At 47.2% G+C, this 27,559-nt stretch overlaps 1 protein-coding gene across 1 annotated transcript in view; it reads left to right on the top strand.

Moving 5' to 3' along the window:
• METTL2A (methyltransferase 2A, tRNA N3-cytidine) overlaps positions 1-27,559 on the top strand; it is a 224,811-nt gene that overhangs the window by 80,726 nt on the left and 116,526 nt on the right. Inside the window, exon 4 of the mRNA XM_069634153.1 lies at positions 10,108-10,157. Within this exon, the coding sequence (XP_069490254.1) occupies positions 10,108-10,157 (50 nt within the window). The remainder of the gene's footprint in view (positions 1-10,107; positions 10,158-27,559) is intronic.

Below are 27,559 nucleotides of genomic sequence, written 5' to 3'. Positions count from 1 at the left end.
TCTTGCTGGGATTATTTATAAATATAGAAATGAGTGGGAAAGTGTTAGGACAGTTTTTCTGAAGTCCAACTACGGGCTTAGTAAAACCATTCCACTGAGGCAGTACAAGACTCCGCTCTTAGTATAAGGCTGCACCACCTGAGTGTAGGGTAGCGTAGACAGAGAAGCCAGATGTTACACTCACCTGGCTCCCACAGGGGCGTCGATCTGAACTGGACAGCTGCGGTCTCCACCAATGTGACGCGTAGTGCCGAGATGACAGACTGGACTGGCCCACCTAGCTTCGTTTGCTTGGCCCGTAGGAATATTCTTCTGCAAATGGAGAAAGGGAATTAACCACCAGTGGAGTTGAGCGTAAACCCCCCCACCCCCGCTGTTCTTCCCCACTGATCACCTTTGATGTCCCCTCTTATAGTCTCACCTGATGGTTTGGAAAGATGAGCTCTCCATCCTGCATTGAGCGCAGCAGCGCGTAGATAACCAGTTGCTTCACTGGTTCGAAGGAATTGGTGAGTTCCAGAACATTAGATTTCCGGCAAGACGCCGCAAGTATGCAGTTCGTAAGAGTTCCAATGTCTGACTTTCACTCGTGTCCGATTCCTTGCAGGTTGCATCTTGACCCTAGCGAAGAGTTCCTCGTGGCAACCGGTAATATTCAGGTAAGGGTTTGTATTATCCAACACAGTTCGATAAAATAGTATCAGTACGTAACCTGTTGCTTTCTCCCTTATTCAGGCGCTGAGAGAAAGTATGAAGTCTCGGGGAATAATGCCTCCGGTGGTAAAATCAGGTAAGTCTATGGGGGTAACTAGTATTGCCTCTGTTTATTCCCTTGGCTCACCTTGCTGTTCTTGTGTTCCTTTTAGGTGCCGGAGTGCGGCGGGAACATGCAGAAGGATGCGGTGGATAATGAAGATGTTGCGAAGGCCGGTGAGTTCAGCGCGGCGCTGCAGCAGGCGAGGCGACGCGCATAAAATAACTTCTTTCTTCCAGCTCGAAGGCGCGGTGGATCGGGAATTCAGGTAAGGATCAAAGGTATTGCTCTTGTTCTAACCTCTTCTCCTTCTTCCTCCCTTTTTCTAGGAGCTCCAGACTCGAGGCGGGCGTGGCAGAAGACTGGATGCTGACTGCAGGCACGGTGAGCGTTACGCTGCTGGATGCAGAATAACGCGAAGCGTGTGCTGCTCTTCGGCGTGGTTTTAAATAGCCTTCAAAGTAGTCCCAGGTAAGTATTCCTCCCCGACCCCACCCGAGTAGAAAATAATCCCAAGGTAAAGTAGTCCCTTTCAAGCCTCTTTTGTCTTGGAGCTCTTGCAGCATGGTCTGCACCAGGTAAGTTTGCAGCATGGTCTGCATCAGGTAAGTTTTATTCTATGAGCCTGGCGCCTATGGCGCCAGGACTGACTCTCCATATGAGCCTGGCGCCATAGACACCAGGACTGCACCCAAATGGCCCCTAGCAGGGGTTGTTGGGCTTGCTTGGAATAACTTGATGCCTGCTTCCGGGGCTGCTGGACTTGATCTGGATCCCCAGGGGTAGGCATCATGACACCAGACTTATTTTAGGAGGCAGAGAGGGCTGTAGAATCAGTACAAAGAAATTGTAATACAAATGGTCCAAAGAAACACTGAAACACTATGTATTGTAAAAAATAAATGGTTTATTTAAATAGAAGTAGGCCCAGATAAATCTTGGGGGGGGGGGAATGAGTACCATCACAGGTCATATAAACACATTATAGAAAAACACAACACTATGCTTGAAGGTACACAGACCAAAGCATATAACCTAATTTGGAACACATAGCAGGAGTTCTAGGGAAGTCAACCCAAGAGTTACTTTTTAGATTACTTTCAGTAATATAAGGGTAGTAGACCATAGCAATAGTACAGTGATGCTCAGCAAGAAATCGCCTAGTAAACCAGCTGGACAATATACTTTTTGTGAATAGTGGAACACTTATTGTAGGTACAGAAAAAAACATATAACTACTTTTGTGATAACCCACAGTTATGCTAGGTGAGTAAATCCTGAGGATGTAATATTCTATTACAGGTGCTTTTGAGATCAGTAAAACAGAGATTGGGATAAGCATTAACTCTTAGTTTGGACGGCGAACAGCTACCTTAAGGTAAGGAAAACCTATAAACTTTTTAAAGGAGCTATCGGCAACTTAAAGGCAGGTAAAAACCTCTGACTATTTTTGTGTCTGTCTAAAACAGACCAGGGAAAGCAAAACCCAGTGTTAGACTTTAAGAATGACTCAAAGGTATTCTAGGTAGGTAAAACCGAATGCAGACTCTGGGCAGGCTAACAGCAAGTCGGGGGAAGCAAGACCCAGTTGGGAAACTTATACAGCTATTCTCTGAAAGAAATAGTTGGTGAAGCCAACATTACTTTTGGGAAAGAGGACCAGCCAATTTACAGGCGAGTAAAATAGCCTTGCATCTACTTTCTATTAGAATGGCATAACAGTTTCTAAGGAAAGAAATATATTACATATACTTTTCAGAATGGCAGAACATTAGTAAGCGAAGTAAAATAACCTTACATATACTTTTCAGAATGGCTGAACATAGGTAAGTAATAACCTTTGTAACTGTTCACTCAGAGTTAGTTACCAACCAACTTCCTTTGCAAGTAAGTAACTTTTAAACACTTATTCTGTTTCTTGGCAAACAGCCCAATCCTTAGAACAATTTCCCTTATTCTTGGAGCATGAGTGTTCTCGGTGGCAGAAGGGGGGTCACTAGGGTCTAGTGTCCAACATACAGGTAAGGATAGGTTCTTAAGTAGCAAAACGGAAGACTGTTAGAACAAGTAAGTGCTTTACTTTTAGAGTTAGTTGAAGGTCCAGGGGCTTCAGAAAAAGAGACCCTAGGAGGATTCCAGCAGGGGCTTGGGTTCACTGAACGAGAAGACACCCAATCACAGAAACAAAGAAAAACTACACAGGAATCACAAGAGACTTAAGGTAAGTGAATACCCAAGCCAGCACAGTACCTCAGTACAGAAGATTTTGCAGCAGGAGGACTTCAGGATCTGCAGCCAAAAACCCGGTTGTTGAATTCCTTCATCAAGCTGACAGAAGACGGGACACTGGAAGGACTTTTACAGCAAGGATCACAGGAAGGCTCTCAGCAAGGTTTTCCTTGTGGCTGGATGCGGCTCTGTGGATTTGGTACATTTTTCAGGAGCATAGAAGAAGACAGAATATCACTGGTCAGATTCTCGTTGTTTGCAAAGTCCAGCATTCTGGTGAGAGGACTTTTCGTACTGAATTCGCACCACTGGAAATCCAGCAGGATGCCCACAAAGTTTCAGACCAATTCGGAAGACTGTGCACCGCACAATGGCTCGAGGTGCCAGGGTATTAGGGTATTGGAGCCCTGCAAGGTTGCAGCATGGTGTGGGATGGCTCAAAATGCAGGTCTTGAGTCTAGTGGGTCTCACCAGTCTCGGGATTAGGGTCATCGTTTTCGGGGGCCCCAGGTCGATTGGAAGGAAGGGTAACGGCAGGCTCCGGTTACACAATAGGCTCTCCGGTCGCTGGAAATCGTCTCAGTTGCTGTTTCTTCATCTTTCTCTTAGTTTCTGGTTCCAGTGGTCAATTACCTCTTCAGCTTCCAGGATCAGACTTTTATGCGGGAACGCAGCCAATCAAACAGTCATGCAACATTCAAACTTGGCAGTCCTTTCTGGACAGCCAGCCTTACAGTTTGAACTCCTCCCTCGCTTCCTGCATTCACAGACACTCTGGAGCCTGGTCGGGGAGTCCACAGGTCTCCTGCCAAAGCCCACCCTGGATGTCAGGAGAAGGAACAAGAAAGGAGAATAAACACTAAAATGGCAAATAAAAAGCAGACTGGGCCATTTTGGTAAAAAAGAGCACCCATAGGTGTGGAAACGGCCCACGGTAAAGGTGCACCGAATTAATAAAAAGGTGGTTCGCTGCCACCAGCCATTAAAGTTAAGTTTGTCCTTGTAACATAAATGTTACTGAATATCCCCTTTCTCATTTTAAATGTAGCTCCCAGCACTCCACATAAGGTGGGGGGAGGAAGGAAGGGAAGGGGTGGGGTGTGCTGGGCTCACCTAATAAAATGTAAAAGGGATCCAAAGATCCTTTCTACCCTTGGGAACTGTAGTTCTCACAAGGTTATCCAGAGAAAGTTAAAAGGGGGAGCTCCTAGGGCAACCCAGCAACAATAGTCACTTATTGCCAAAAAGTTGTCTTAGAGAAAAACTTTTAAAAGACACTATGGATAGTCTTTAAAATGACACCCATAAATGGAGTAAAATATTCTTTGAGAGTGGAAAAAGGGTCCCACTCACAGAGGTATAAGGAAAAATAATCCACCAGTAAAAGCAAAAGGTTCTGGGGTTAACACGGGTCAGAGAAATATCATTGTTATGAAAATCTTACCTAATAGATAGTGCCTGCCAGCTGGAGAAAGTCTTTATAAATTCCGGTATATAAAAAAGGGGACAAACAAGATCCAACTAGTTATCTATTATTAGCAATGCTTATACGAGTCAAAATATATTTGCTAATATTCTACTAGGAAAGCTCAATAAATGGGTGCAAGAAAGAGAATTGCTGAAATGTTTTCAGACTGGTTTTAGAAAGGGACACTGCAATTTTAAATAACATTTGTGCTAAACAATATCTTATGGCTGAGGTGGAGTGTCGCCCCAATTCTAATATTTACTGTTCTTTTATTGACCCATAGTAAGGCATTTGATTTGGTATCTCGACCATACATTGGAACAGTTGGGGATCGATTCACAATTGCTTTATTTTCTTAAAACCTTGCTTGCGCACACCACTGAGGCAGTTCAACTGAACCGGGAGGGTGAGCTTACTGATTTTATTAAAACTAATCAAGGATTGAAAAAGGGATGTGTCCTTGCTCCCCTACTGTTTAATTTATATGTTTTGGCTATGGCGGACTTTATTGACGCAGCAAAATACATTCCTTCTATATAATGGAGAGGCTGTGTCGTGGCTTGGATATGCTGACAACACTGTCCTCTTCGGTTTAACCCCAATAGGATTGCAACGATCAATATATGCCCTTGTCAACTTTGCACAAACGAATTCCATGATAATTAATACCACTAAAACCAAAATGATGTGCTTAGCTGGCCATCTACCTAAAACGTTTAATTGGAAATTGGGCAATGCTAAACTTGAAGTGGTGGATAGTTCTATTTATTTAGGTTTCCCCATAAAGCTTAAGCCTACTATCCATTTCTTCGAGGATGCCACTATGACTTGGAAGATGTGGCTAGTAATAAAATGATACATAGGGCCTCATTACACGGTAGGCGGTAAGGGTTTCCCGGTACCGGTATTTTACCGGTACCGGTAAATCCTTACCGCCTTACTACGAGGTCCCTTTGCGGGTTGGGGATTTTAACGCCTGCTTTTTGCAGCTTTTTGCTTTTTGTAATGAGGCCCATAGCCAGTTGTGGAGGGAACAACGTAGAAGGATTGGGGGCACCCGTTGGGATGTCCTCTTGGCCTCCTTCCACTCCTCTAAGACCATCATTAATGTCTACTCTAATGGGACCGTCTTGGTCCAAGGCCCTCAGGCCAACCTTCACCTCTTTGATAGACGTTTCGCTTGCCTAATCAACTTCCTTTCTTCTCCTGCTGTCCCCGCCCCTCTGTCCTCGGCTACCTTGCCTTCCCCCTCCCTCTCTGCCCACTCTCGTGCTCCTACACCTCCGCAGGGCGTACCTCTGATCTGTACCCCTCCTCGGAAGTCCTTCAAGGATGGCAACCTTCTCCACATTGCCACTCTTAACTCTCGCTCTGCTGTCAAACATTCCTTTGATATCTGCCGCCTTCTTGAGGAACTGGACCTGGAAGTCCCCCGTCTCACTGAGACATGGTTCACGGCCAGCTCTGTCACCAGCTTTGACATACTCCTACCTGACGGCTACAAGATCCTCTCCGTGCCCAGGCCCAACCGTGCTGGTGGGGGTGTTCACCTTATCTTCCCTGAGTGGATTCCTGCCTCTGTCACTCCTACGCAGACCTACTCCTCTTTTGAATGCCTTGTCTGCCGACTCTCTCTCTCTCCTAGCCATTCCCTTACTGTGGCTACTATCTATCGGCCACCTGGTCAGATTTCTTCCTTCCTCTCCGAGTGGGCGGACCTCTCCTCCTCACTCTTGGCCTCAACCACTCAACTCCTCTTTCTTGGAGACTTCAACATCCACCTGTATGCCTCCTGTCCCCCCTCCGGCCACTTTCGCGAGCTCTGCGACTCTCTCTCACTCCTCCTGTCTGGCCGACTCATTCTGCAGGGCACACTCTCGATGATCTGATCTCCTCTGACCTTCCCCTCTCTGTCCCTCTCTCCACTCCTCTCTCCTGGAGTGATTACTTTCTCCTATCCTCCCACCTCACCCTCCCTACCCCTTAGGCCAAGCCACCTTCATCACTGCCACCCTCCTTCTCGGTCATCCGACCCATCAAGCGCGTGTCAGTGAGGCTTTCGCCGCCACCTTCTCATCCCCACCTCCCCCTTCGACTGACTCTCACCCTGACACAGCCCTCTCCACTCTCCACTCTCCACTCTGCTATATCTGATACTCTTGATATCCTTGCCCCTGTCATGAGAATCTGCCTGAAGCCCAAAGCCAAGTGTAACTCCTGGTATGACTCAGATCTCGTCACCCTAAAACGCAAGTGAGGGTGGCCGAGAGGAAATGGCGCGCTTCATGTTCATCCTCTGACAAACTGGCCTGTCGCCTGCTCCAAAGGGAATACCGGCTCTCAGTTCTCACCAAGAAGAGAGCCCATATCCAAGTCTGCATCTCTGCGGCATCTAACAACTCGGCTGAACTCTTTAAAATCGCAAGGAACTGGCCAACCCTGCTGCAGTCTCTACCTCTCCTGTCTCCTCTCAGGCCCTCTGCACGGCACTGCCGTCTCACTTCATTTCAAAAATTCAGGACATCCTGTCCTCACTCTCCTCCTATCACCTCCCTCCCTCTATTCTCTGCTCCTCCTCTGGCCCTTCTGCAGCCACCCCTCCTCCCTCCTTCTCTGCCTTTCCCCTTTTCTCTGCTGACGAGGTTTCCAGACAAGTCCGATCTATGAAAATCTCGTCGAAACAGGCTCACCCCTGTTCCTCCAAACCTATCTAGGACCACATCGACTCCCTGGCTCCTGCCCTGGCTGACTTCTGCAATCACTCCTTCACCACTGGAGTCTTCCCCTCCCCCCCTTAAGCACTCCCTTGTGCACCCTCTTCTTAAGAAACCCTCTACCGACCCCTCCTGCCCGGCTAACTATCGCCCAATCTCCATCACTCCCTTCCTGGGCAAGCTCCTGGAGAAACTGGCCATCTCCCAGCTTAATCTCCGTGCTGAATCTGTGGGTTGTCTTCATGACCATCAGTCTGGCTTCAGAGCTGCCAGAAGCACGGAAACTGCTCTCCTGAACATCCGTGAAGACCTCCTCTCCAACCTTAACTCTAACACTCCGTGTGTTCTCATCTTGCTTGATCTCTCTTCTGCCTTTGATACTGTCAACCATGCCATCCTGCTCAACCGTCTCCGTGATAACCTGGGTGTCACTGGTCAGGCTCTGGCGTGGCTGACTTCTTTCCTCTCCAATCGACCCTCCCAGGTCCAACTTGGGTCCTTCCTCCGACATCTTTTTCTCTACCTGTGGTGTCCCCCAGGGATCTAACCTCTCTCCCTGGCTGTTGAACCAATATTTGGCCCACCGCATCGCCGCTCTCTGCCCCAACTTTCAGTGTTATGCGGATGATACCCAGCTCATTTTTAGGCTACCCTCGGCCTCCTCCTCTCCTTCCCTCATCTCTGACTGTCTGTCTGCTATCCAGGAGTGGTGTGCCGTCAATGACCTCTGCCTTAATGCCAGTAAGACTGAGATTCTACTCATCGGCACACCCACTCCCTCCTTCCCTGCAGCTCTCTGGCCGGCCTCTCTTGGCCCTCTTCCTGCTCCTACCAGCCAGGCAAAAAACCTCAGGGTCATCTTCGACTCCACACTCTCCTTCTCTCTTCACATTTCTGACGTCTCAAAGAAGTCACACTACCAGCTGCACCACCTCAGAGGTATTCTTCCTTTCCTCTCCTTCCCCCAGAAGCTTGCTGTCTCCAGAGCCGTGGCTCTCTCTAAGCTGGACTAGTGTAACAGCCTCTATCTAAATCTGCCTGCCTCTACTCTCCGCCCACTGCAACTCATCCAGAACAGGACTGCAAGACTTGTCCTTGGCCTCAAGCCCAGGGGCTGTATCTCTCCAGGACTGAAATCTCTGCACTGGCTCCCAGTGGCTGCGAGGATTAAGTTCAAAACCCTCTGCATTGTCCACAAGGCCTTCTGGGGCCTGGGGCCGAAATACCTTCAACTCTCTCTTCCTAAATATCTTCCGTCTCGAGCTCTTTGCTCATCCGCCTCCAACTCCCTCAGGGTCAGCCGCTTCTCCAAGCAACGAGTTGGGGGTAGATCTCTCTCTGCGGCAGGGGCCTCCCTCTGGGACAGCCTTCCTGCCTCCCTGAAACTTGAGGAGAACCATCTCCGGTTCCGGAAGCACTTCAGAACCTTCCTCTTTGCTTCTGCTTTCTCTCCCCCTCTCCCCTGCTAAATTCCTGATTGAAACTGTACTGAATCTGCACTGGGCCACTCTCACTGATCTCGGTCCCTGGCCCAGCCACTTGCCCCCTGCACTGCCTCCCTGGCAACCCCTGCACTGCGTGACTGTCTCTGCATCCCTACAGCCCTGTTCTGCACTTTCCCCTCTCCCTTTGCACTTTCTCTTCCCATGCACTTGCGCGATCTGAATGACACCTGGCCTAGTAAGATCGTTGTCTGTCTTCCCTTTGTCCTCCCTCCCTGCCTCATCGCGCCTTGAAACACTTGTGTATAGGCGCGTTACAAATGCCATATCATATCATATCCAGCTCTAAGACGGTTTATTTTATATTTACGTCTTAACCTACTTCCAACGGTGGACTATGTGGGTGGCTGGGAAAATATTCCTCGCGACAAAAGATGTTGCTTTTGTGGGTTGGAGCTTGAGACAAGCCGCCATGTTTTGACATTCCGTCCTCCGCTTGAAATGTATTTATTGTAAGGGATACAGGAAATTTGTTGAACGCAATGAAAATATTGGAAATGACCCATTTTGGAATACTATTTATAGAGCAGAATCGATCTGGAAAGAGGCTTTGAAGCTTTTAAAAATGTAAACTGATCTGAGTATATTTAAAATGTTATATTGTTACTAATATGGAATTTTGAATTTTAGATGACAATGGGCCTCATTACAAGTTTGGAGGTAGCCATGCCTGTAATACAAGCAGGCTACCTCCAAACTTGCGTTTAAATCCGGCACCCGCGAATGGGCAATTACCGGGTCATGCCGAGTTTGGCGGACCCAGTAATTGCCCATTCGCAGGTGCCAGTAATAAGGGACTCCCCATCCCCATTCGCCCCCATAGGGCTGAATGGGGAGGGTGGAAGCACCGGTACTGTTAATAACGGTACCAGTGCCACCATCATGTTCTGCTCGTGGGTTCTTGTACGGCCACCAGGTCAGGCCTGGTGGCTGCAAGGGCACCCGCGAGCAGAACTCGTAGTATGGTAGTACGGTAGCAATGGTGCTGGTAGCGATACTGGCTCTGTTGTTGCCTTACCGCCATACTTGTAATGAGGCCTATTTATATTTTAGAATTTTGAGGCAATATTTTAGTAAGGTTTTCTTAACTTTTTATTTTGTTATGATGAATTTAATGTGTCTTTAGTGATCTAAAACAAATGTAAACTTGCTTGATAATTATATTTAGAGTTGAATATATGTAAAGGGTTTGCTATAAATGAAAATATTTATTTTAATGTGCTTAAGGTTTGTATAGTAACCAAATGCACAATAAAGTATACAAAAAATAAAGAATTTATAGTCCCTGTCTCAGCAATTATTAGGCCCAAGTCTGCAAGTGCCTGGCATGCCTAATTCTAACCTATTTGAAACCATAGCCTGCATGTTCGATAAAACTGTTTTATGTTTCTTTTTAAATATGCTCTTGAAATGTGGACTCATGCTGTTTTTATCCCATAGGTCGGGTGTGGAGTTGGCAATACAGTCTTTCCCATTTTAAAGACCAACAAGTGAGTGATTCATGTTTCTAGTTCTTTAATAGTGCTTTTTATTGCTGGAAATCCCCATAGGGCCACAGATTCAAACATCCACAGACAAAGATCTTCTAGTATCTTAAGCTTTTTAAAGTATTCCGATAGGTTGTGGTGTGTCTGGGCTAAAGGGTACCCAAGACTCTTTCAACCTTCATGTGTGCCCCCTCCACCCTAGCCCAGGTATCCCTGCTCCCCACAATGATCCTGAGAGCTGGACTAATGCAAGGTAGCCCTTACTGTCTAAACTAGCTTATTTCTAAGGGAGGGCCAAAGGTCATAGCTTTCTCTAACTCTCTGAGACTTTCTGCACTCTAGTTGATGTCATTACTTCTTTATTCCGACGTCAACTCATCTTTCTCTCCATCAATCTCACTTACCTTCTCTCTCTCGCTTTATCTCTCCAATACACTCCTCTCTCTCGCGCCTTCCTCCTTGCCCAGCACCTTCTCTATTATTCTCTGCTATCTCAATTCTTCTTCCCTCTTTGATCTTAATTGTCTCTTCCTCTCCAGTCTGATCTTCTCCCACTGTTCACATCTCCTCCCCTCCCTCTCTCATGCTCGTCTCACTCTTTCTACTTGCTCTCTCCTCCATCCTACTACCACCTCTCTCCTCCTGCTCTCTGCCCATCAACACTTATCCAACCTCCGTTCTGTCACACCTCTGCCACCTCCCTTTTCACACTTTCACTTTGACACCTCCACTTACTTCATACTGCCTAACGTCCTCCTATTACTCTTGCCTCGCGATCTCCCTCTTTCTCATTGAACCAGTCACTCTCAAATTTGCTGCACTCCACTATTTCCATTGGTATCCCTCTCATGTACGAAACCTAACATGCACTCTCACACCATCGCCACAGTTTTTGCAGCACTACTCTCCACTCTCCACTCTCCGTTTTCCACCGTGTGCTTTACACTGCATGGTCTCTTGGTCCACAAGCTCCTAACCTCGCTCAAACCCCTTTCATCCATCTTCTGTCTGGCTAGACTTTTATAATACAGCCTATTCTGCACCATTACTCCACCTGGCTCCCATTGGCCTCCTGGGTCACCTGCTCTATGGGGCCAGTCTATCCCTGTTCTTTCCCTAGAGGGTTAGGTTTTCAGGTCACAAGTTTCAAAAACCCTGGTAACCCCATCTCCAATTACTGGTCTCTGGTGTGTTCTCTGTTGGCTCTGAGCAAAGCGGTTTCACCATGCAGTTTCCCTGTGCCATCTTTATCGTTCTGCAGTTCTTTTCTTTGGTGGCAACGTGTTGGGGTCCCAAAGTGGTGTTGGAATTTGGTGGTCTTGCTCTTGTCTGGGTTTTTGTTGCTGCAGCCTGGAGACATCTGGGGCATGTAGTTCTGCAAAGGAAACAGTGTTAGGACAGTTTCTTTGAAGTCCAGCTAAGGGCTTAGCAAAACCATTCAACTGAGACAGTACAAGACTCCACTCTTAGTATAAGGCTGTACCCCTGAGTATATGGTAGCATAGGCAGAGCAGCCAGGCTTATGTTAGGAGGGAGAGAGGACTGTAGGAAAGTACATAGAACCTGTAGCATAGGGTTCAATAGAAACACTTACAACCAGAAGTGTAATATAAAATAAAGGTTTATTATAAATACAAGTAGGCCAAGTTAAGTCTTGGGGTAAGTACTGGTCATAGAGTCATAAACGCATTATAAAACATTACACAATGCATGAAGGTACACAGACCAAAACATAAACCTTGTTTAGAAAACAAACAGTATTTCTAGTCAAGTCAGACCATATCATACACATTTAGTATAGGACACACCTATTCGTGGGGAGTAAAAACCATTAGTTACTTTTAGATTAATTGCTGTAATACAAGGGTAGTAGTAGAGCAAAGTAATCACATAATCAACCAACCCTGTTACCAGGTTACTTTTCTGAATAGTGGAACACAGATTCAAGGGACAGTATATACCTATAACTACATTTATGATAGCACACAGTTATACTAGGTGAGTAAAACCTTTTGGTGTAATGTTCAATTACAGTGGCTTTTCAGCTAAGTGAACACTGTCTAAGATGAGCAAGAACTACGCTAATTTGGGATGCACCAGGCAGACCAAGGTCAGCTACACCTAAAGAACACTTCAATAATGACACATAGCTATTCTAGGCAGGTAAAACCTAATGTTGTAATATACTATTACAGTTGTTTTTCAGATCAGTATAACACAGATTGAGGTACACAATAACTCTAACATATTTTAGGATGACGCACAGCTATTCAAGGTAAGTAAAACCTATATATTTTTTAAAGGAGCTACCAGCAACTTAAAGGTAGTTATAAACCTAAGACTGTTTTAGCATGTATTTAAAACCGACCAGGGAAAGCAAAACCCAATGTTACACTTTATGAATGACTCCATGTTATTCTTGGAAGGTAAATCCTAAGTCAGACCTATTCTAAACGGGATATGCAGCAAGTTTGGGAAAGCAAAACTCAGTTGGGGAATTTATAGACCTATTCTCTGAAAGAAATAGTTAGTGAAGCTGACATTACCTTTGGTAAAGAGTCACAACCAATTCACAGGTGAGTAAATTAACCTTTTTATATATATTTTTCAGAATGGCATAACACACATTCAAGTTAAGTACAAACTTTTGTAACTGTCTGCTCTGAGTGACAGTAACCAACTCTTTCATAAGTAAGTATTTTGAAACACTTGTTATACTTTTTAAAGACCAAATCCTTTACTTATCCAGACCTTCCCTGTTCTATTGCATGAGTTCACTCAGGAACAGAAAAGGGACCCTAGTGGCCTGTGAGCCAGCTGTAGGCAGGGTGAGACAGGGTTCTGTTGCAGGCTAAAGTCAGATTTCCTATGGAGGCCTGTTCAACAAGTAAGTAGTTCACTTTAAAGTTAATTGGGGTCCAGGGACTTCAGAGAAGACGCCCTAGGAGGAGTCCAGCTGTGGGCCTTGGTGAACTGGATGATAGGGCTCCCAATCACAAGAAGACCTCAAAACGTTACAGAAATCACAAAGACTTAAGGTAAGTGAATACCCCAGCCAGCACAGTACCTTGGCACGGAAGAAGAGATGCAGCAAGAAGACTTGATCTGCAGCCAAAAATGTGGTCGTTGAATTCCGTTAATATAAACATTAAAGACAGTACACTGGAAGTGCTTCTGCAACAGGGATCAACGGGGAAGGCTCCAGGCAAGAGTTTCTTCAAGGCTGGATGCAGCTCTGCGATTTTGGCACCCTTTTCAAGAGCCAGAAGAAGACTGCATCTCGCTGGTCGCATTCTCATCCCTTTCAAGGTCCAGCACTCTGGTGACGGGGCTTTCCGGACTCATGTCTCTGGAGGTCCAGCAGGATGCTACGAAAGTTTCAGCTCGATTCGAAAGACCATGTACTGCACAATGGTTCGAGGTCCCAGGGTATTTGGGTATTGCAGCACAGCGTGGGATGGCTCAAAATGCAGGTCTTCTTGAGTCTAGCGGGTCTCACCAGGTTCTGGGTCGTCTGTTTCGGGATCCCCAGGTCGATTGGAACGAAGGGCTACAGCAGGCTATGGTTGCACAGCAGGCTCTCCGGTCGCTGGAAATCGTCTCGGCACAGTTTTCTTCATCTTCATCTTCCTCTTCGGTTTTGGTTCCAGTGGTCGACTACCTCTTCAGCTTCCAGAATCGGACTATTATGCAGGAACCCAGCCAATAAAACAGCCTTGCAACATTCAAACTTGGGTTGGCTGTCCTTTCTGGACAGCCAGCCTTCCAGTTTCAACTGGATTCTCAGGCAGGCTGGAAGTCAAAAGCCTGCAGAGTTTTGGACTCTTCCCTCACTTCCTGCCTTCAGACACACTGGAGCCTGGGCGGGGAGTCCACCGGATTCCCCCCAAAGATAAAATTAACACCAAGGAATTTCCTGCCCTGTATGTCAGGGAAAGGAACAAGAAAGGACAATAAACGCTAAAACGGCGAAAAAAAAGACGACGTAGGCCATTTTGCACCGACTTAATAGAAAGGTTCACTGCCACCAGCCATTAAAGCTAAGTTTGTCCTTGTAACATAAATGTTACATTTAAAAAGAGAAAGGGGATACTCAGTAATATCTCTCACTTAACAAAATGTAAAAGGGATCCAAAGAGCCTTTGTACCCTTGGGAACTGGAGTTCTCACAGGGTTAGCCAGAATTAAAAGGGGTAGCTCTAGGGCAACCCAGCAACAATAGGCACTTATTGCCAAAATGGTGTTAAAGAGGATAACTTTTAAAAGACACTATGGAGATTCTTTAAAATGACACCCATAAAAAGACTCAAAAACTGAGTGTGGAAAAAGGTTCCCACTCACTGAGGTGTATTGTAGTGCATGTGTGAAAATGAGCTAAATAACATGGCGCCGGTGCGCGGCCATTTTGGACATTCACTACCATTACCGCAATGAAAGCCTACGTTTTCATGGGCTCAGTAAGCAAATGTGAATTCTACAACGGTTGCGAGGTCACATAATGATGTCAGATGTGCTGACTCGGGGGGGATACTTGTATTGTCCGCTGAAGGTCAAGCCAAAAAGGGAGTCAGGGCTTTGCAGGTGCAGTGATAAGGGGTGCTGGGAACGAAGGCAAGGGAGAGAAGCTGGGTTTTTCCACTTCTAGCTCGATTTTCCCACTCTTTGCTCCCAATACTTGCAGTCTGCTCTTCGACCAGGGGCAGTCTGGTAACCTTGAAGGGGCGGGGATCTCCCCATAAAAAGAAGAGGTATTCTTCATGCAAAACAGACAGTTGGACCCCGGGTGATGCAGTCTCACTGAGAGGGAGGATGCTGCGCTCCAGACCCTGTTGGCACAAGTGATCTCTGCCTACCTGCTCTGGGAATAAGCAGTGTTGTGGTGGCCAAGATGAAGGTGTCTTCTGCAACCATACTAACGATGATGCATTTTTTTCTATATTCATGTATAATCGACTATATGCTATGTTTTAGTTGTGTGTATGTGTATTGGGTATGAATAAAGGGCCTATAATGAGCCATTTATCTTCTTCTAACCAGTGGTCTAAGTGTGATTTATTGCCTCCCTGAGTCCTTTTGGAACTTTTTGGGTCTGTGTAATAGAGTGCGGGAGTCTAAGGCCCCTGTGCGTGGCCGAAAAAGCAAAACATTTGGCGCTGTGAGCAGGGTCTTTGTGCTGATGTTCGATGGCAAAGAACCCTGCCAATTTTAATAATTTTTAAGTATTGGACTCGGAGGCAAGTTTTTTGTGAATATTTGACGAGCAAAGTGGGTGTGCTGTGAGGTATTGACGATAGGGACGTGAAACATTCATTGATATCACGAGTTCCCTATTTAGGAAAAAAGGAAGCTCCGCAGGCGGAGACTGTCCTGAAGTAACTTTCCCAGGGTGGACCAAAGGTCTGTATGACAGTGGCGCAAACCTGTGCTTGTGGGGCAGGTCGGAATGAGACTTAGGTTCCGAGTATTGGAGCGGCGAGTCCGGCCGAAGTGACTGGCTGCCTGCAACAGGTGCCGGTGGAAAGAGTGTTCCGCTTTAGGTAGAAGAGGTTGGATTCTGTTGCATGCTTTCCAGAAGGTGCATCAACAGAATGTGGAACTGCAGGCGAGTGTGTTGAAATTGGAAAAGGAGTTGGCGGCTGAGAAACAGATTGCGTTAATGCAGCAGCTCCAAATAGGGTTGTATGATAAGGCAGATAAATATCAAGCGGTCGCAGAGCGAGCTGCCGTAAGGGTTGCTCGGTACAGATATCGGAAGAGAAGAGGGAGGGTGAATTCCTGTAAGGTAGCAACTGTGATTGCTTCTGCAGGGGTTGATTGGGACCCTAACCAATGGGATGGAGATGTGTTTGACAGTACCAGCACCAAGAGTGGTTCAGAGCAGGAGGTAGCGTCCAGGCCAGAGTCTGGTCGGAAGAAGGTAACCGCTAAACCAGTGATGCGCATGCGAGCTGGTCCCAATCCAAACCATCCCTTAGGGGGTTTGGTGGATTTGACAACACTAGAGGATTATTTCCATCAAGAGGTCAGGGAAATTATTAGCCGATTGAAGCAAAGGGCTGATACGTCTTTGTTAACTTTGGATAGTTGGATTATTTGACGGAGGGACGGTGAGTCTCCGGGTAGATGCCACGGTCGGCGCCTGGTTTCTGCCATTGTCGCAGGAAACCCATATTCAGGTAAAGTTACGTGTAGGTCCTACCCATGAGGACGACTGGGGAGAGGTGTAAATGTCTTTGTTACAGTTAGCGGCTCAAGGGTGTAATCGCAAGTACCCATTCGCATCGGACTGGCCTAATGAGGAGAAGTGGTACACCTTGAGAGAGGCCATACAAAGAGTGAGGGAGCATGCCATGAAAGAAGAGATTCATTTAGATACCCCCCAACATATGGGAGCGGTAGCGTTGTCGGTTTCAGCTAGAAATGCCATTTTTTGAACCGCTCCACCAGCATATAAGAATGTCATTATGACCCTGTTGGTGGGAATGACCGGTAGAATGACAGATGAGGTGGTGGATGCAATCAGGCAATTGGCAGGTATAGGGGAATGGGAAAAGGCTGAGGAAAGACCCCCGAGAACGGGAGAGAGAGGGGCGGAGTGAAAAACTGACCCCTGAAAAGAGGTTTGACTGCCGAGACTTTTGGGTATCCAGGAAAGATATGTTTTTGGCGCTACTAAAAGAGGGGGTACCACGGGAAGACATTGATGGGATTGAGACATGGGCCATGTATCAATTATGTAAGAAGCAAGGGCTGGAAGGTAGTAGCGGTACAAGCAAGTGAAACGGGGGAAGGTACAGAAGCCCAGGAGGGATCAGATACTTCCACGCCACCCGCGGAGGAAGTGGACGAAGAGTCCCCTGGTACGTCCCACAATTCCGGCCGACTTATGCATATTTGAGAAAAATGGTGAGTACAATGGTGGAAATGGGAGTCCAAATACACGCATTCAAAGTACAAATAGGATTGTGGTCAAACTCCGGTGACAACTGCCCAAATTAAGGTAGACAGACGGCCTCATGTGAGTGTGAAGTTATTTTGGCAATTGGGAAAGCGGTCCCCGCCTTAATTGATACCGGGTGGAGGACTCATTGATACATGGGAACCCTTTGAGGTTTAATGGATGGCATTTTGCGATCACCGGGTTGGGGGGAAAAGAGACCCCTGCGGTTCAGGTCATAATCAATATGAAAATTGGTAATTTGAAGAGGGATACTTATCAAGTATTCATTGTTCCGATACCTGAATTATTGGGTTTGACATTCTGGAGGGTTTGACTCTCGGATTGGGAGGTAAACCCTCAGTTTGGGGTGAGTGCATTGACCTGTACCCCTGTTATTGTGGGGAAATTGAAGATGCCCCCTGTGCAGGTTCCGTTGGCCACAAAACGAGTATCTATGAAACTAAATCGGATTTCAGGGTGGGGCAGAAAGAGATTTCAGATACCATCAAAGGATATGTGGAAGCCGGTGTATTGCATCCCGTAACCACGGCTTGGAACAATCCGGTCTGGCCAGTTAAAAAGCTGGACGGAAGTTACAGGATGACGGTAGATTACCGTGAATTGAACACATTCACTCCCCTGTTAATACCTGCAGTCTCTCTGATTGAAAATGTGTAGAAGTTTGAGGGAACTTTATGCAGTATTAGATTTGGCCAATGCCTTCTTAACCGTACCGACTATATGCTATGTTTTAGTTGTGTGTATGTGTATTGGGTGTGAATAAAGGACCTATAACTAGCCAGGTATAAGGAAAAATAATTTACCAGTGCAGCAAAATGTTCTGGGGTTGACACAGGCCAGGAAGATGTGCAAATAACAGGCTTCTGTTTGGCTGAGCAGGATAATGATCCTGATGTTGCTGCACCCACAGTGTTAGTATAGGCCTGAATGGTAAGTGTACACCCAATGTCAGATAGGCTTGCAGCTCAATTATCTGGGTTTGCTCTTGGGAGAGACCCAAGTGCAGGAGAGCAACGCAGTAAGGAATCTTCATCTGTTTCTGTTTGATAGCTGGCATTGCTTTGGGTCCTTGCAAAGTTAATTGTGGTGGCTCCTGGTATCCATGAATGCCACAACGGTTCTGGTGAGGATACATTTCTGCAGTCAGGCTGATGAGTGGAAGAGACACTATAGAAAGTGCTGGGTCATAGAGAAAGTGTACTGGTAAGCGGTGCAGCTGTCCAGTGGCACACACTGCGGGTCCAATCACAGTATGATTCATTAGGTGTCCAGTGGTTGCTGCTAAGGTAGGACAAGGGCTTCTCAGAGCCTCAACAGTTATTTCAAATTTCTTCTGTTGCGTTTATACTGACAGACCACACTTTGTCTTGTGCCGATGCTACCGGTGTCCAATGCTCCTGCTTCTTCATCCTTGGTCTGTACCGGGTCAAGCAGCAAGGCTTTTCCTGGGAGCAGAAGATCCATGAGGAATAAAACCTGACTATGCCCACCTAGTCTGGGTAAGGAAGCACTGGTCCATAAGTTGCCTCTTGTCGATTTCTATGTCCGGTGACCTCACACACTGGCAGCTCCTTGCCTTCAGATCAGTATTGGCGAGGTGTAGGCCAACAGAGCCTCCTCAGGGGTCTGTCTGATTCATAAAGAATTCCTCTCCAAGGTAAACTTATGTTTTTCGACCAAATAAGATGGAAGATACTTGAACAGGACATCCTGGAAACTGAGTAAACATATTATTTGGAATTGGAAAGTGGCACCAATTCAGTCACTTTGGCTTTGAGACAAGGCCACTAATTGGGCCTTGTCAAATGCGGGTGGGGGGTCAACAACTGCTCTTTGTATGTATGAGGCCTTTCAGGGTGATTGCCAGAGCCAGTCCTACCCCTGAGGTGGACGGTGGCAGGAGAGGGCCCCATTTCCTGTGCCTCCCTCCCCGCCCGCTAAAGTGCTTCTGTGCAGAACCCTGCCTCAAGGTACACATTCCCACCAGTTATCTTTTACCATTTCAATACCAGAAGAAACGAAGAAAGTGAGGCTGCCTGCAGAGAAAGCAAAACAAACTTCACAAGTTCCATGCATCACAGTGCCCACAAGATATATGTTCGCGAGAAGCTGAAACCGCGAAGTTCCAACTCTGCAAAATGTAACAAAGGCAAGTCTCAACTGAGAGCTAGCAAGTTACAAAGCAAGAGGTAAGTACCCCTTAGTTTATGTTTATTTATAACACGCACAAGGTATTAGGTTACAGTACCTTAGGTCTGAAGAAATTGGTACCAGCTGGCTTTGGTTCCTGTTTTAGTATGGCAGATATTGTTGTTCCTGGGCCTCAGTCGTGGGGACAAGAGGGAGTTTGTCTCGGAGTGTCGCGGGTGCCAGGGTACACAGGTTTCAATGACGATACATGGAATAACGGATGTATACGAAGCGTAGGTGGTAAAACCAGTTCCATAGCCACAGGATTGACAATGTTCTTTATGGGATATGGTCCCACGTACTTGGGGTTGAATTTTTTTAGGCCCTTTCAACTGAATGTATTTTGTGGATAACCACACTCTGTCTCCGATCTGGTACCGGGGTTCAGGAGCCCTTGTGGTTTTCGTCTCCAAAAGGGTTTGAGTAGCTCTCTTTAGAGTCTCTTTAATGCTGGCATGCAAGGTACTGACAGCTGGCATGTCCAAGGGTGCCGGTGGATCCAAGGTTGACGTTCGTGGGTCTCGCCCATGTAAAAAGAAGAAAGTTGGAACACCCGTGGGACTGAGATGTTTATATGCATATTCAGCAACCCACAGCAGTTCTACCCAATTCAAATCCATCTGGGCCAGCATACACCGAAGATACTGCTCAAGCGTTTGGTTTGTTCTCTCGGTCTGCCCGTCAGTCTGTGGTTGGTGGCTGGTAGAAAGACAGACCTCGATTTGTGCTTTGGTGCAGCAGGCTCTCCAGAACTTGGATACAAATTGACTTCCTCGGTCTGATATTACTACTGAAGGAAAGCCGTGTAATCTGAGAATGTTGGTAAGGAATATTTATGCTAATGTCCCGCCATTAGGTATGCCCTTCAGCGCGGTAAAGTGTGCCATTTTGGTCAGAAGATCAACCACTTCTAAAATGGTGTTATAACCTCCGCAAGAGGGCAACTCTGTGATGAAATCTAACGAGATGGTGTGCCATGGGGCCGGCGGGACTGGTAATGGCCAAAGCAATCCTTGTGGTCTAGTTCTTGGGGTTTTGTTCCTTGCACAGATGCCGCAGGATTTTATATGTTGCACTATATCTTTCCTCCATGTAGGCCACCAGAAGTGCTGCTGAACCTTTGCCATAGTTTTTGCTATGCCGGGATGTCGTGCTGTTAGTGCATCATGATAGGCATGCATAACCTGCTCTTGCATTGCAGGAAGAGGTAGGTGGAGACGATCCCGGTAGTAAGGAAGGTCATCGAGTACAGTCCGTTGAGATCCTTGTGAAGCCCAGTTATGTACTTGTGCCGGACTCATAATATCTTTGATTTTATCTTGTAGCTTTTCCAGTGCAGTCAGGTGATTTACCTGTAATTTCTACTATTTTCTCTTCTGGTATAATGGGTAGCGGAGTAGGACCTGCATAAGCGTCCTCTTTTTCTGTGCTCCAGCCAATACGTGATAGCGCATCCGCCTTTCCGTTTTTTACCCCTGGGCGATAGCTAATGGTGAAGTCATATTCCCAAAAGAATAGGGCCCATCGTAGATGCCGTGGCGTTTGGGCTCTGGCTGTCTGTAGAAATTGCAGGTTGCGATGGTCGGTAAGTACCGTGACTGGGTGTCGTACCCCCAAGAGATGGTGTTGCCATTCTTTGAACGCTGCTTTTATGGCGAGTAGTTCTTCGTCAGTTACCGCGTAATTAAGTTCTGTCGGATTAAACTTCCGAGACCAAAAGGCTACTGGGTGTAACTGGTTGGTGTTAGGATCCTTTTGGGAGAGTACTACTCCCATGGCCACGTTGGAAGCGTCCGTTTCTACCAAGAACGGGAGTTCTGGATTAGGATGCCTAAGTATGGGTGCGGTAATAAAACGTTGTTTCAACTGCTGGAAGGCCTGCTCGGCTTCGGTGGTCCATGCGAAAATGCGATTTTTGCAGAGTAACGATGTTATGGGATGAACAGTCTTGCAGAAGTCAGCGATGAATCTCTTATAAAAGTTAGTGAAGCCTAGGAAACTCTGGACTGTCTTGATTGAAGTGGGCGAAGGCCATTGTAGTATTGCTTCCACCTTGCGGTTGTCCATTTGAATGCCCTGGGGGTTGAGTATGTTCCCAAGGAACTCCACCGTGGTCACATGAAAAGCACACGTTTCGATTTTTGCGAAGAGATGGTGCTGGCGTAACTTTTCTAGGACTGCTTATATGTGGTGCACATGCTTCTCAATAGAGTCAGAGTAGATCAAGATGTCATCTATGTACACCATAGCACAGACGTTGAGTAGTTCTCTTAACACATCAGTCATGAAATATTGAAATGCAGCTGGTGCATTGCACAGGCCAAAGGGCATGACCGTGTACTCATACAGCCCAAACTTGGTGCAGAAGGCCATCTTCCATTTGTCCCCGGCCTTCACGCAAACCAAATGGTAGGCTCCTCTAAGATCCAATTTTGTGTAAATCTTTGCCTCCTTCACTTGGTCTAATAGCACAGGAATCCGGGGCAAGGGTTACCGGTTCTTTATGGTGATTTTGTTGAGCCCTCTATAGTCTATGCAGGTTCTGAGATACCCCTCCTTGGGGACGAAGAAGAGGGCTGATGAAACAGGAGACTTGGAAAGCCGGATAAACCCGTTAGCCAGGTACTGATCTAGGTATTCCCGTAGATGCTGGTTCTCCTTTTCAGTAAGGGCATAAATGCGGCTACAGGGGAGTTGTGCACCTGGAACCAAGTCAATCTGACAGTCATAGGCCCTATGGGGCGGTAAGGTATTAGCATGCTCCTTGTGAAAAACGTCTTGGAAATCTTCATACTCAGGAGGCAGCTGGCCAATGACTCCAGTACAGTTCCTGGTGATGTAGTTACTGGTCCTGGGGTTTCATTTATCTTGATTGAAGCAGGATAGCAGGTTCGGTTACATTCGGCTGAGAATGTCACAGAATTAGTACGCCAGTCAATGGCTGGGTTGTGACACATCTTCCAGGGCATTCCCAGGATTAGTTGGAATTGGGGAGTGTTGATGAGGTCAAACAATATGTTCCCGATGGCCGTCATGGCATAACAATACAACGGTTCCAGTACATTGGGTCACTGGCCCGGATGACGACTGCGTCCCATCCACGGACAAGATATGGTCAATACTTTCCCGTTTCTGAATGGGCACACCTATGCGCCTGGCCACTGTGATGTCCATGTAGTTACCTACTGCCCCACAGTCGATGTACGCTTCCAGGGCGTGCATCCGTTGTGGTTGCTCAGGGCATAATAGGATAACTAGTATTGTAAGATGCGAGACCGCCGTCTCTCCTTTTCCCGACAAGCCGGTCTCTACTCTTGTCGAGCCATGCAGTTTCCCGGTGGCTCCTCCACTTCTGGTGTGGTTTCCATGACTCCTAGTGATCTCCGGGGTGCTTTATTTGGGCAATCCTTTAAGAAATGTCCTGCTTTTCCACAGTATAAACACAACTGTTGTTTCCTGCGTTGCTCTCTTTCTTCCTTGGTTAACGGGCCTCTTACACTTCCCAATTGCATTGGTTCAGGTATGTTATCAGTGGTCCGTGGTGTTTCTCGAGGTCTTGTGTACAGAGGTCCATTCTCAAAACGGGACCGGTCAGACTTCCTTTCTTGTAGACGATGGTCTAGATGGACTACTAGGTCTATGTAATCCGAACAGCGTTCCGGTGGGTTCACCACTTGTGCTAGAACATCTTTCAACTCACTTCGCAGTCCTCTATAGAACAAGGTAGTCTGTTTATCTTCGGGCCAGTTGGTCTCGGCCACCAGCCGATTAAATGTGGTTTTATACACTAGCAAGTTCTGAGACCCTTGTCGAAGGGCTAACAACTCCCCATCCAAGGCGTGTCCTCGGGTACAACGAGAAAAAAGCGTGTCCATTTCCTGTTGGAAGTTGATGAAGATATGTAGAACAGGGTCATCCCATCGACTAATGGTACGGACCAGCTGGCGGCATGTCCACCGAGGTGAGACAAGACAAAGGCCACCTTGTTTTGGTCTCTCGGGAACGCCCCTGGGCGACATAGAAAATGGAGCCGACGCTGAGTCATGAAGACGCCATACTTCAGGGGTGTCTCCCATAAACCTTTCTGGTGGGGCCAAAGGGACTGTGACAGGAGTGGTCACCTGTATCTGGGATGCTGCCGCTGCTGCTCCATCAGCTGGACCAGGCAAAGGGGTCTGTCCAGCTTGAGTTCTGGTAAGGTGCTTTGCCAGTTCCTCCGTTCTCTCCCTGTTCACTACCAGCTCTTTTCTCATAGCATTAGTCTATGCGCGTGCAGCATGCACCTCGGCCCGTAACCCGCCCAGCAAGGCGGCTAGCTGATCCACTTCTGAAGCCATGGCACTCAGGCAGAGTAGTAACGTGGGCTTAGCCTTCTGTAACGCTTACCTCTGGGGCCCTGCAGGAGTGCCTGGTCCGGTCTGTCGGCGGTCACCTGCCCCCCTTGCAGTTGGCCCAAAACGCTCCTGTCCCTCTGCAGGTTATTACCCAGTGGTCAGAGAGTTGGGAGTGATCCGGATTGATGGATGGATGGATGGATCCTGGGGCACTCTTAATTGTACGAGTATTACTACATACAGAATGTTTCTGCATGTATGCTACATGACAGAACAACTTTAGGTTTACTGCAATTAAAAAGTAGACCCCAGAAACACAGCCGTCAGGACAAACCCCCCTGGTATCAAGAATCCCGGGATGCAGCAGAAGAATATGTTGACGGTTCACGGAGGAGCCCCCGGTGAAGGCGGGGGCGGAGAGGGAATCGCGAAGCTGCTCCTGATGACACTGAGCCGCTTCTGAAGAGCCGCGGGGGATCCGGACGAATTCGCACACACCCGAGATGGGATACAGGTACGGCCGTGTGCTGGAGCTGTTTACTAGAAGCGCTGAAGTCCTGAAGCTGGATGCACGCGGGGAACAGGTAGGAAGAGCCGGTAACAAGCAAGCGTCACGCTGATCCCCAGCCAAAGAAAACACTAAGCATGGGTGTGGCCCAGGGCGGGGTTTATATACCCTGGGCCCACCCAGCACCACTAGACCACCAAGGATTCTTGAATATCAGGCTCTTCGGGGGCCATGTTGTGTACAGTTAAACATCCCAACCTGGGGGCCATCTTGATAGGGGCAACTGCCTGGGAATAGCTGTTCTTGCGCCACTCAGCTACCTTCTTAGACCAACTGCCACCAACACTACCGGGGGAAATCATGACACTATGTAGTCAGTCACCAGGTGACTGTATGCAAAGCCATGAGACTGATGGGGATGATGGCTTCCTTTGTATACCTAGTTCCTCACACTCGTCTGCGCATGCACCCCATGCAAGAGTGGCTATCGAGCCAGTGGTGTCACGCCGGCGGCCAGTGGGACAATCTAGTGGTTGTCTCGGCGGCCCTCGTCCAGTCTCTGCAGTGGTGGTCAAGGGAAAACCTTCGGCAGGGAAAAACCTTCAGCACCCGTGCAGTGGAAGCCACTCTCACCAGACACATCTCTGACTGGGTGGAGAGCTCACTTTCTTCAAAAGACGGCACACAGCATGTGGTCTCCAGCAGTAGCATCCACTCACACCAACCTGTTGGAACTGCTAGCAGTGTTCAAGGCACTGAAGGCCTTCCAGAAACACCTACGGGGGAAAACTGTTCTAATCCTCACGGACAGTACTACAGCCATGTACTACTTAAACAAACAAAGGGGCACTCACTCTGTAGGGCTGTCCAAACTGTCCCAAAACCTCTGGAAGTTGGTACTCAAACACATGTTCCTCCTCACACAACATGTTCCAGGGGAACTCAATCTTCTGGCAGATGTACTCAGCAGAGACCCCCCCCCGCCCAACCCCCTACCCATAGAGCTCAAGTTGCGGCTACAGGAGGACATTTTCTCTGTCTTCGCAGAATGGGGCTTCCCAGAGATCGACTTATTTGCCACTCTGGAGAATGCCCAATGCCCAGATTACGCCTCCAGGTACCCACAGAACCGCTCCAAGGGGAACGGTCTTTGGATAACATGATCCGGGAGATTTGTCTACGCCTTTCCCCCCGTACCCTCAATTCCCCCTGTTCAACAGAATAGTGTACAAGATGCACCAAAAACCAGTCACGATGATCCTGGTGGCCCCTATTTGGGCCCACCAACCTTGGTTCTCCCATCTCATGGCAATATCAGTCACCCCTCCCAGGAAGCTACCGTGCCCGTACAACATGTTGTCTCAAGATCGGGGATAGACACTACATCCATGCCCTCAAACTCTAAACTTAGCACCCTGGTTCCTGAGGTCATAGTTTGGGCACCTTCAGCTCCCTTAGATGCATGGATATACTCAGAGAGGCATGGAAACCTACCACCAGACATTGGTACTCCAGCAAGTGGAAGTGCTTTATCTGGTATAATGTCAAGGGCATCAATCCTATTGATTGCTCACTTAAAGATATCGCCCTTTACCTAACTGACCTGTTAGATTCAGGACTGGTTTTCAATTCTCAAAGTCCATTTAGCCGCGCTTTCGGCATACACCATGTTCCAGAGCAAGGTTTCATGGTTGAAACCTCCTGTAATTAAAGCCTTTATGGAAGTGGTAAAGAGACTTCATCCCTCTATCTCCAACCCAGCTCCTGGGTGGGACCTGAATGATGATCTCACCAGACTAATGGGACCTCCCTTTGAACCATTGCACAAGGCTAGCCTTAAAGCACTCACCTACAAGACCGCCTTCCTGGTGGTGATCGCCTCTATAAGTAGAGTTGGTGAACTGCAGGCCCTTTCAGTTCAGGACCCATTCGTCACGATTCACAAAGACAAGGTGGTTTTGCGCACACACACCCTCGCTTTGCGCCCAAATTTATCTAAAAGTTCCATGTAACTACCCACCTTTTTCTAAAAGCCCACTAAGGTGGCGTAAAGAAGCCTCCACACACTGGCTCTAAGGAGAGTGGTTAGCTACTATCTGGAAAAGACAAAGCCATTAAGGAAAACAACCCAGTTCTTTGTTTCAGTGGTAGCTGGTAGAGAAGGGAACCCTGTCTCTATACCGGCTATTTCCAAGTGGATCGTAAACTGCATGACACTGTTTCTCTCTTGTTAAGAGAGATCTACCCTTCACGCCTAGAGCACACTCCACTCGGGCACAGGGGCTACCATAGCATTAAATGCAAATTTTCTCTAGATGCCATTTGCAAAGCAGTAACCTGGAGTTCTGTACACACCTTTACACAACAAAACTGCCTGGATACACACTCGAGGTCTGATTCTCAGGTGGGACTAGCGGTGCTAAGACATCTCTTAGCTACTGTTCCTTAACACATCCCACCACCTTCTCTGGGTACTGCTCGCAAGTCTATGCAGAGCATGCGATTCTAAGCAGATCCACAAGCATCAGAAGACATGCATTACTCACCGTTATAGCATTTCTGAGGATTGTATGTGCTTAGATTCACATGCGCTATATATATATATATTACTAAAAAAAACCTTTAACCACCTTGACACTCAGAAAATCGACAAAAGACTTGGCACCAGGAATTGATATCAACAGGTTTTATGATGGTCTGAAAAGGTTGGGATGAAAGCCTATATGCATTCCGATTTTACTCTACAGCTAAAAAGGGAATTCCTATCTTGGATTACAATAGAGAAAAGGATGGGTGAGCCTGTAGGGTGCCTTGGTTTACTCTGTAGCAGGGACATGTGCCTGCCCCTCAAAAGTGTGACACAATTATACATTTTGTGACAAAAGAAATAGGTGTTCCACTTTTGTTATACAAATATGTACAAAACGAGCCATTTCAGGGTCCAGGTTGGGAAAGAGGGTCCCCTATATCCTTTCCCTTGTTCTAAGCTGCCTACTTAAAAAGATATGAAGACAGTACAGATTCTCACTATAGCCAGGTAAACTCTGTCTACCCTAGCCCTACTTTAGGGAAACCTAAAGTTTGTAGCCTTCTTTATCGAACTCCGTCGGGGACTTCTAGGTGACCTAGCGGTTCTATGTCATTTTTCTAAAGGTCGCACATGAAAAAGACTTATTTATTCCAGTCGATTTTGTGTTGGCCTCAGAGTGGAAAAAGGACACAGCCAAAGGGTTATATACTAATTGACCTTTTCACAATTCTCGGGAGAATTGACCTAATTTAGAAGGTCAATTAGGTCATATATGCGGGGGAAACCCCCCGCAATCTCCACCCAATCCAAAAACCCCTGCAACCCCTCCACCCAAACCCCTGACAGTTTGATTTAGAAAGACGCTCTACATGGTCATAGAGC

The sequence above is a fragment of the Ambystoma mexicanum genome, chromosome 13 (assembly GCF_040938575.1).
Source record: "Ambystoma mexicanum isolate Mex_15411 chromosome 13, UKY_AmexF1_1, whole genome shotgun sequence".
Classification (NCBI taxonomy): domain Eukaryota; kingdom Metazoa; phylum Chordata; class Amphibia; order Caudata; family Ambystomatidae; genus Ambystoma; species Ambystoma mexicanum.
The sequence above is the reverse complement of the archived record's forward strand: the minus strand, read 5'-3'. Positions and strand labels throughout refer to the sequence as shown.